At 38.3% G+C, this 9690-nt stretch overlaps 1 protein-coding gene across 1 annotated transcript in view; it reads left to right on the top strand.

Annotated features, from left to right (window-relative positions):
• LOC116761197 (centrosomal protein of 78 kDa-like) overlaps positions 1–8198 on the top strand; it is a 51667-nt gene extending 43469 nt beyond the window's left edge. Inside the window, exons 5-8 of the mRNA XM_032646957.1 lie at positions 5755–5921; positions 6773–6944; positions 7267–7314; positions 7844–8198. Coding sequence (XP_032502848.1) covers positions 5755–5921; positions 6773–6944; positions 7267–7314; positions 7844–8068 — 612 coding nt within the window. The 3' untranslated portion in view covers positions 8069–8198. The remainder of the gene's footprint in view (positions 1–5754; positions 5922–6772; positions 6945–7266; positions 7315–7843) is intronic.
• The last annotated feature ends 1492 nt before the right edge of the window (positions 8199–9690 follow it).

Raw genomic sequence — 9690 nt, forward strand, 5'->3', positions numbered from 1 at the left:
AGGATTGTCAAGAAATGAGGGTGGTGTTTAACTGGGAAGAGGGAAGGAGATTGTGATGGGAAAAGGATATGGGGGGTTTTTGAGATGCTGACAAGTATCAATACTTTCAGATTCGAGTACTGGTTATGTAAGTATTCTTTTTTTATTTGTCACATTGACAGTTTTGCTCTGTGCACTTCTCAGTACGCATATCGTATTTTAAAATTAAAAACCTGAGTAAAGAATTGGTCACTTCATGAGTGCCGAATGTGGGAGTGGGATGAGACTATTTCATTTTAAGCCCTTCACTACTGTTTGCATTCACATGTTATTCATTCAGCATTAATTGAACATATGCTGTGTACCAAGCACTCTTCTAATTTTATATGTGTTTTAACTCATGTAATCCTCACGAGGGCTCTGTGATATGGGAGCTTATCTCCATTTTATAGATGAGGAAGTTGAGACCTAGAGTTATAGAACTTGTCCAAGGTTATATAGCTAATGGGTAGTGCCAGGTCCATTTGCCTCAGAGAATCTGAATTTTTACAATATAATCTAAAAGGGAAATTAAATTGCTGATTATAAGAAAAAAAATTGCACATTAAAGAAGATGACAAGTTTTCATCTATCCAGTTAGAGAAAAACACACAGTCTGTCTTTCACACACGTACATCTTGTATTGGCAGGGATTTTCCTTATTAAGCAATTATTTATTGACCGCCCACGTTGTGCTAGGCACAGGTGCTGGGGATAAACACTTAATAAAATACACCCCCTATCTTCAAATAACTTGCACTCTACGTGAGAAAATAAGCCAACAGTTGTAGTAGAGGTTATATACCAAGTGATACATTGCTGATGGCAGTATAAAATCTCAGAAATCTTTTGGAAAGAAGTTTGGAGATAGGTACCTCAGAGCCTTAAAAATGTTCATTTGCTTTGACCTCAAACTCATTTTTATGGATTTATTGCAAGAACGTTATTCTCAATATAGAAAAAAGCCTTCATGCATAAAAAACGGTTATTTTGTCTTATAATATTGAAAAGTTGGAAAGAATTTAAATGTGTAAAGTGGTTAACCAGTAAACCCAGTCAGTGGAATATTTTGTAGCCCACACAAAAAAAATCAAGGTTATGAATCCCCTGATTATATGAGAAATGATTGATTTCAATGTTAAATGGAGAAAGGGTGAACATAAAATTTGATATCCAATATGATGAGAGCTTTGTCCTAGAAAAATCACCCTAGCCAGTGTACAGAAGGGAGGAAGGGAGAGCAGATGACAGGAAGGAAAATTATTCCAAAGCCTTATCATTAGTCTTACTTAAGTAATAGAATATCAAGCAATTTTACTTTCTAACTTTTTTGGTTCCATATTTCCATGTAAGGGACATGAATTATTAATACTTTGTGGGAGGAGGGTACACTTTTCCACAAAAATTTAACACTGTGTTCTAATTCCCTCCACTAGAGGAAGAAACTATTTCATATAATTGCACTTTGATGTGCTATTTAGAACCAGTCAGGAAGTTTTACTCTACTTTCCTCTGACTGTGGTGAGAGTTTTTTTGTTTATTTGCTTATTTGTTTAGAAATTCTTTGAAATCGGTTTTAGAAGATTTATTAAACCATTATATTGAAAGTAGAGGAAGTTTGCAATTTTTCCCCCTTTTTCCCCATTGAAAATTTGGCTGGCTTTAGTAATGAAACATTAAAGAATTTGAAGTTCTTAGACTGTCAGTTTTTTAAACATGATCTGAATATAAAAATATATGTTCATTGAGTAAATTTTTTAAAACAATGAACAACTCATTGAAGGAAATAAAAGCCACCTCTGCATGTACACACACCTGATCTGCTCTTTTGTCTGAAAAAAGTATGAAAAATATTTTGTCTTATCACTAAATACTCTTCTACATCAGAGAATTTGATTAAGCTTATGCACCATCTCCCAGGAAAAACGCACAGATATATTTTGAATGTAGAACTCCTGAAGCCCATTCATTAACTCTGGTTGAGACCTGTTGTCATTATTTTCTTAGTGGCTTCATAGCACATTCCTTCATTCGGTGATCTGTTTTTGTTTAAACCAATCCCAATTTGGAGGCTCTTAGCTTTCTTCTAGGGTTTGGTTATAAACAATCTTATGACATCACGTTGGTAGATAAATCTTTGCCCACATCTTTGATTTCCTTAGGGTAAACCCCTGATGTAGGATTGTTGTTAGGTACCAAGAGCTACTCTCCAGAAAGTGATGCCAGCTCCTCTGCCAATGATGGCATATAATAGAGTTCCTCATTCTTTAAGTGATTTTTCAAAGCAGCTAAAAGTATAAATATACCTTACTGTTTCCATAAGTGTAGGTATTCTGATTGTTTATCGCTGCATAGGAAACCACCCTGAAACAGTGGCGTAAAACAATGAAAATCGTTCATTTTGTTCATGAGCCTGGAGGTTGAGTAGAATATTAATTCTTTTACTACACTCTTACTGACTGAAAACAGTACCTATTTGATTACCTCACAGTTCTGTAGGTCAGAAGTCCAGGCACAGCGTGACTGGGTTTCCTGCTCAGATACACACGGGAACATGTGGGTTCTCTCCCGAGAGTGTTAAAGCATGTGAAATTTAAGTGTAAGACATTGAGTCCCAAACGTTGGATGTTCACCATAGTTTGTGTGGGTCACAGAGCTGAAATCAAGATTTCAGTCTGGCTGTGTTAGCATCCCGAGGCTCTGGGAAAGAATGCCTCCAAGCTTCTTCGGCTTGTTGGCATAATTCAGATTCTGCAGTTGCAGGACAGAGGTCCCCATTTCCTTGCTGGCTGTCAGTCGGGGGACAGTCTCAGGTCCTAGAGGCCTCTCGCTTGCCTTCCCTGCCGCAGCATTGGACTTCTTCAGAGCCAGCAATGGAGAGTCTCCCGCTTGTCCCTTTTGTACTTCAATTCAGGAAGAGTTCAGGTCCTTTTCATGGGGTGCCTGAGTAGGTCACATCCACCTAGAATAATCTCCCTATCTTAAAAAATCAACTGATTTTGAACCTTAATTCCATCTGCAAAATCCCTTCACTACAGCACCTAGATTTAGAGTTTGATTGGATAAGTGGAAGGTTTGTGTACTTCAGTAAGTAGGAATCTTGGGGCCTCTGTTAGAATTCTGCCTATTGCAAGCAGTGTCCCCACTTCAAGGACCGAAGTGTCTTAGTTCCTAAAACTCCTAAGAGAGTTTATCAGTGTTCATTTTATTTCAGTGACCTTGGTGAATGGGAAGACTACCACCTCCGTGAACAGGAATGGCACCCAGCTTCCTGAGTCCACAGTGTGGCTCTGCTACTTAGTGGTGTGACCTTGGCTGTGCTGCTCTACTTATTCTACTTCTCTGCCTCTGTTTCCCTCATCTGTAAAATAGCGCTTCCCTGGTGGCGCAGTGGTTGAGAGTCCACCTGCCAATGCAGGGGACACAGGTTTGTGTCCCAGTCCAGGAGGATCCCACATGCCGCAGAGCGTCTAGGCCCGAGAGCCATGGCCACTGAGCCTGCTTGTTCGGAGCCTGTGCTCCGCAATGGGAGAGGCCGCAACAGTGAGAGGCCTACGTAACACAAAAAAACAAACAAAAACCATGGAGTTAGTGATCGTTCTTTCCTCGTAGGGTTTTTTTTTTATACATTTATTTATTTATTTTTGGCTGTGTTGGGTCTTCGTTGCTGCTCGCGGGCTTTCTCCAGTTGCGTCGAGCGGGGGGCTACTCTTCGTTGCAGCGCGGTGGCTTCTCTTATTGCGGGGCACAGGCTCTAGGCGCACAGGCTTCAGTAGTTGTGGCACGTGGGTTCTAGAGCGTAGGCTCAGTAGTCATGGTGCATGGGCTTATTTGCTCCGCGGCATGTAGGTTCTTCCTGGACTAGGGCTCGAACCCGTGTCCCCTGCACTGGCAGCGGATTCTTAACCACTGTGCCAGCAGGGAAGCCCCCTTTTAGGGTTTTGATGATTAGATTATTTCATACCCAGGGAACTCCAGGAACAGTGCTTGACTGTGAATTGATTTAGAAGTGAGTACTTCTTAAGAACATGCTTTTGAATCTGCAATTAGGCAATTCAGGTATGTTAAGCATGTTCATTAATAGGACTTCCTACTATAAGGAGACCCACAAATAAAATAGAATTTTTCTTTCTGGGTCTTAACTTCTTATTTCTGACTTACTATGTTATTTATATGCATATGCCTTTTATGGTGGGCTACCACAAATTTATGTTGGAAAGAGTGGAATTTAAATAAATCTTACCTATGCTAACTTGATAGATTTTGATAATTCATTTCACTAGCATGGTATGATATTACCAGTAGCAGACTAAAATCTGAGTTCACTTCTGGCTCTGCCCCTAAATCCTGATGAGACCAATAGCTGGAAAGGCTTTGGGATATTATACTATGAATTAGTTATAATATTGACTCTGTTTAGGAAAACCTGGAGGAGTGCCTAAAGCAGTTAAAGGAGGAAAGAGTAATAAGACTGAAGGCTGATAAACGAGTCAGTGAGGTAAACAAGTTTCTTCTTCTGCTTTAGAGAGTGTTTTGGTTTTATTTTGATTTGATTTTAAGCCATATACACATAATTTGTAAGATTTAAAACTATAATATGTTGCAAATTTGTTGTGTCATGTGGACTTTTGCATTTACTGGTATTTAGTGATCATGTGATCTATATTCCAGAAAGCATGTTTTTAAAAATGTGAAAATTTGGTTTTGTGTATGTGTGTGTGTGCACGCTTGCGCGTGCACGCTTTTATATGACATTAGCTTATTTCCTTTTCATGATTCTTTGATTCAAGAAGGCACTTTTGTGCATATACTGTATATACAGTAACATAAAAGACACGATGAGACTCTCCTGGCAATGAATTAGGAAAGTGAATCATTTAAATAAATTTAAGATATTGGAAAACTTCTAAGAATGCAATGAAAGATAAAAATATATACTATGAGAATTACATTAGGTAATGTGCATGAAAGCAGGGCATAATCTAAAAAGTTCTATCTAAATATAATTTATCACAGGATGAGTGTAGGGAGGAATTTTTGAAAGTGCATCCGTTGGATTGGCGGACACTCATTCAATAAATGTTGAGCACCTGCTCATGTAAGGCAAAAAGGGCATCATGAACATTAATGGCCTTTCTGAGAAATACTAGAGTTGAGCTTACAGGGGGTTTTAAGTGCATAGATGATGAGCAGAAGGGGAAGAGTGCATGGGGGGAATATTTTCAAGAAGCCAAAGAAAATATTGGTGATTGTACATTTAATAAATTGGGTTGGGTATGATTTAGGACTTTTAAACGTAAGCATTAGATATTTTGCTCACTAAAGTTAATTCTTAACATTCAGCAGAGTTGTAATATGTTTTATTCAAATCAGATTCTATATTTCATTTTCTAATTTAAGAGAAACTTAAAGCAGGTAATTTTCTAATGTGGAATAAGGCTCCATTATGAATTGAACTAGTTAGAAATGTGATCTTTTTGTGAAAGATCATTAATAAAACGGTAACTTTGGTTTATTTATATACCACCTAAGTGTTATATAGGAAACTTTGTTGGGTGCCTGTGGGTTTTGGTTACTATGTGATATGGTCTCTGTCTTTACTGGTGGAGAGTTAGGTTAATTACAAATTAATTACATTTTGAGTGTTTTAGTTTTTGTTCCTTGAAAATAGGCAAGACTACTTTTGATGACAATGAGAAAAAAATCATGTCAGACATTTTTAGTCTTCTTTTATAGCTGGAACATGAAAATGCCCACTTAAGAAATATGAACTTCTCTTTGTCTGAAGCCCTTCATGCCCACTCATTGACAAGCATGATCCTGGATGATGCAGGTGTTTTGGGCAGCATTGAGAATTCTATTCAGAAGTTCCATGCTTTCTTGGATCTCCTTAAAGATGCTGGGTTAGTTCATTTCTCTTCATGGCGTTCTTCTCTTTGCGACTGTAATTGTAGTTTGCTGAGGAACTGGAGCAATTTTCATCACCTCCGTGGCCATATTTAGTGTAATTATAGGTAATATAGTTGACTTTTTAAAATGAGGACTTAAATTTTTTAAGAAATGCAAATAGGGAAGCCTGCTTTGGTAGAGTGGGGAGCTCATTATAAAAGAGTAACCTGTAGATAGAGTAATTAGTAGGTGTAGTTTTTTGTAAAGACTAAATTGAAGGCAGTTTTCATTGAAAATATTTGGGAATGCATAAGAATTTTCCTATCTTTCACTTATTTTGCTTGTTTGATAAGTCTGAATTAAAGTTATTTTTGCCTTAGACATAAAAATTATTATTAATCTGCAGGGGAGATATAGGTCAGTGGTTCTCAACTGGGAGCAATTTTGCTGGAAGAGGGAAGTGGAGATTGATAGTTGATGGAGTGGTGTTTTGTCAGTGAATGAATTGGTGTTGGTGTTGGGAAGGAAGGAACAAACACATTCTTGGAAACTGGAGGAAATGTGGTAAAGAAGTGTGGGAATAGAGGTGTGAGAGGTAGTGGACGAGGTGCGTGGTAGATGTTGAAGCTGCTAGTCAGACAGTGTTTAAAATGGAGCGGTAATAGGTAAGGAGATGGGATGTGTCCTAGAGGATGAATCTGGAAAGGGCTGAGAATTTGGGGGAGAGAGAGGCTTGTAGTCTGGCGTAGGATGTTGGCTTTTAAGATTTTAGAAGTATTTCATGATTGTAGGTCTGGGGAAATCTAAACTGCTCTTATGTGATTATAATAACCTTTGTCTTTTCTCCTTTCCTCCTCTGGTCCAGGCTTGGGCAGCTGGCCACAATGGCTGGTATAGATCAGTCAGGTTTTCATTTACTAGGTCTTCCCCAGATGAATTCTACTGTTAGTAGTCCACGTAAAGAAGAAAAGAAGGCACTTGAAGAAGAAAAGTCAGAATCAAAACAGGGTGCCCCAGGACAAATGAAAAATATCCAAGTAAGTGGACAGAACAGCACTTAATGATTCTAAGAGTGATTAGCAAAAAGGAAATGACCAAGTCAGGGAGAAAACAATAATGATCAGTCTCTAATAGTTCACATGCTCAGAACCTATAAGATTCTGGAATCCTTTCCAAATCTGAGATTAGTAAATGTGTGCCCATTTCATGATACTGTATTATTGTAAATAAGGAGGCTGGAAGTTCTTTAGAAAATTTATGAGTTAAAGCAAACTATCCTTAATGAAGAAAGAAAACATTAGAGAAAATATTCCAGATTTTAAATTGTATAAATGTCTGTTCTATTCATATTTTATCTAGGTTTCTATTTGTATGCAGTCAGCTTACAATGAAGGAACACTAATGAAGGTACACATACTGATATAATTTTTAAATAAGTAATCCAGACATAGCTAATAGGTAACATATTACAGTGAATCACTGGTTATGGGAATGGGAGGGGAAAACCTGTCAGCTTTTCCTCTAGCCTTACTTGGAGCCCCCATCAACCAATCTCAGACTGGTCTTGGAACTGACAGCTTGAGAACACGGTTTGGTCACAAACTATATACTGTTTGCATGTGCCTGGAGGATAGGAAAGAAATTAATTATCTTACAGAATAGGGTTTTATTTTTAGTGAGGGAAAGGAAATGGGTAATAACTACCCCAGTCACCAAAGTCTGAAAATGTAGCAGACATAGCCTTGGATATAGCTACGTTAAGCTGAGAATCACTTGGCAAGATACAATTAGAAAAAAACCGGCTCTGAAATGTTCTGAATATTGACTGTGTTAATAATAAGGTCACAGAGTAACACTGAAGTTTTGAACTCTACTTCTTAATGGTTGGCTTTGTTCATCACTGAATTTTTGTCTTGTCTTTTGTTTTTCCGTCCAGTTTCAAAAAATTACAGGTGATGCTAGGATTCCTTTGCCTCTCGACTCCTTCCATGTCCCAGTGTCTACTCAGGAGGCCTTAGAAACTTCCAAAGACAACCTGGGGGTCCCAGTCACAGAGCAGCGGCAGGAGTCTTTTGAAGAGTTCATTGCTAGAACATGTTCTCCCCTCAGCAGACATCATTTCTGGAACTGGAAGTCAAAGAAAAGAAGAGAAATTATCTAGAAATAGCAGGTCTTCTTCAGAGAAAATGAGCAAAGCAGGTGAATATACCAAAAAATTCTCTGCTAGGAAACAACCTGGGAAGGACCTGCATTCCTGCTCTGACTCACCTGTAAAGCATAAAAGCAAAGGAATTGGGCAAAATAATTCTTTGGTTAATAAACCAATTAAAAGTGAGTCTTCAAAAAAACACATTTCTGTTAAAGAGAGTAGAATAGTGACTGTTTCATCAAAGACAACTAAAAGTAGGGCTTCCCTGGTGGCGCAGTGGTTGAGAGTCCGCCTGCCGATGCAGGGGACACGGGTTCGTGCCCCGGTCTGGGAAGATCCCACATGCCACGGAGCGGCTGGGCCCGTCAGCCATGGCCGCTGAGCCTGTGCGTCCGGAGCCTGTGCTCCGCAACGGGAGAGGCCACGACAGTGAGAGGCCCGCGTATCGCTAAAAAAAAAAAAAAAAAAAAAAAGACAACTAAAAGTAAAAATCTGCTAGAACATTCTGAAAGTGATACTCCTGGATCTGATTGTGAATTTCAAGAAAGCATCCATACTCTATCACGCCTAACATAGGTCTAAATCATTTAAAATTATGTTTTTGCCTTCAATTTTTAATAAATTACTTATGTTTTTATTATAGCTTATGGTGGTTTCAGTTACTTGACTGGAAGCCATTAGAGAAAGATTTACCTATACTTTTTTATTATAATGAAAGTTTTGGTGTACTTTTCCTTGTGACACTTTACACCATTCATTCAGCTAGTGTTTACTGAGGGCTTCATATGTACAGTACTTTTCTGGGTGCTATTGCTTTCAGCAGTGAACAAAATAAAGCCTTTGCTCTCCTGGAACTAGCACTCTGTGTTGGGAAAAAACATAAGCAACAAAGCAGGGTGTAAGGGTTAAAAAGATATGGGAATAATAAATGGAATAGTTTTACCATTTGGTTAAACATCAAACTATTATAAATCATATGGCCAGAAGCCATTGAGGTATTTTAATTCACAATAACCAGAGAGCCTCAAACATTTACCAAGGCACTTACTGTGTTTATGGACTACAGCAACGCTCTGAGGTAGGGAACTGTTACCATCCCCGTTTATAGATGAGGAGTCTGAGGAGACATTTTGTGAGTTGCCCAGAATTACACAGCTGTAAGGAAGTGGGAAGCTGCGATGTGACCCGAACCCATGCTCTATTTTTTTTTAATGTATGGACTTTATTATGTTTCATTTGTTTCTGATTTATGTGAATATTTTCTTTAAAGATTTTTTCTGATGTCGACCATTTTTTAAGTGTTTATTGCATTTGTTACAGTATTGCTTCTGTTTTATATTTTGGTTTTTTGGCCGCAAGGCATGTGGGATCTTAGCTCCCCCACCAAGGATCGAACCCTCAACCCCTCCATTGGAAGGCGAAGTCTTAACCCTGGACCACCAGGGAAGTCCCCCTTATGTGACTATTTTTATGGCAATTTTTTTAAATTTTATTTTTTTATTGACGTATAGTTGAATTACAGTGTTGTGTTAATTACTGCTGTACAGGAAAGTGACTCAGTTACACATTTATATACATTCTTTTCCGTTACGGTTTATCACAGGATATATAGTTCGCTGTGTTCTACAGTAGGA

The sequence above is a fragment of the Phocoena sinus genome, chromosome 10 (genome assembly GCF_008692025.1).
Source record: "Phocoena sinus isolate mPhoSin1 chromosome 10, mPhoSin1.pri, whole genome shotgun sequence".
Taxonomy (NCBI): Eukaryota; Metazoa; Chordata; class Mammalia; order Artiodactyla; family Phocoenidae; genus Phocoena; species Phocoena sinus.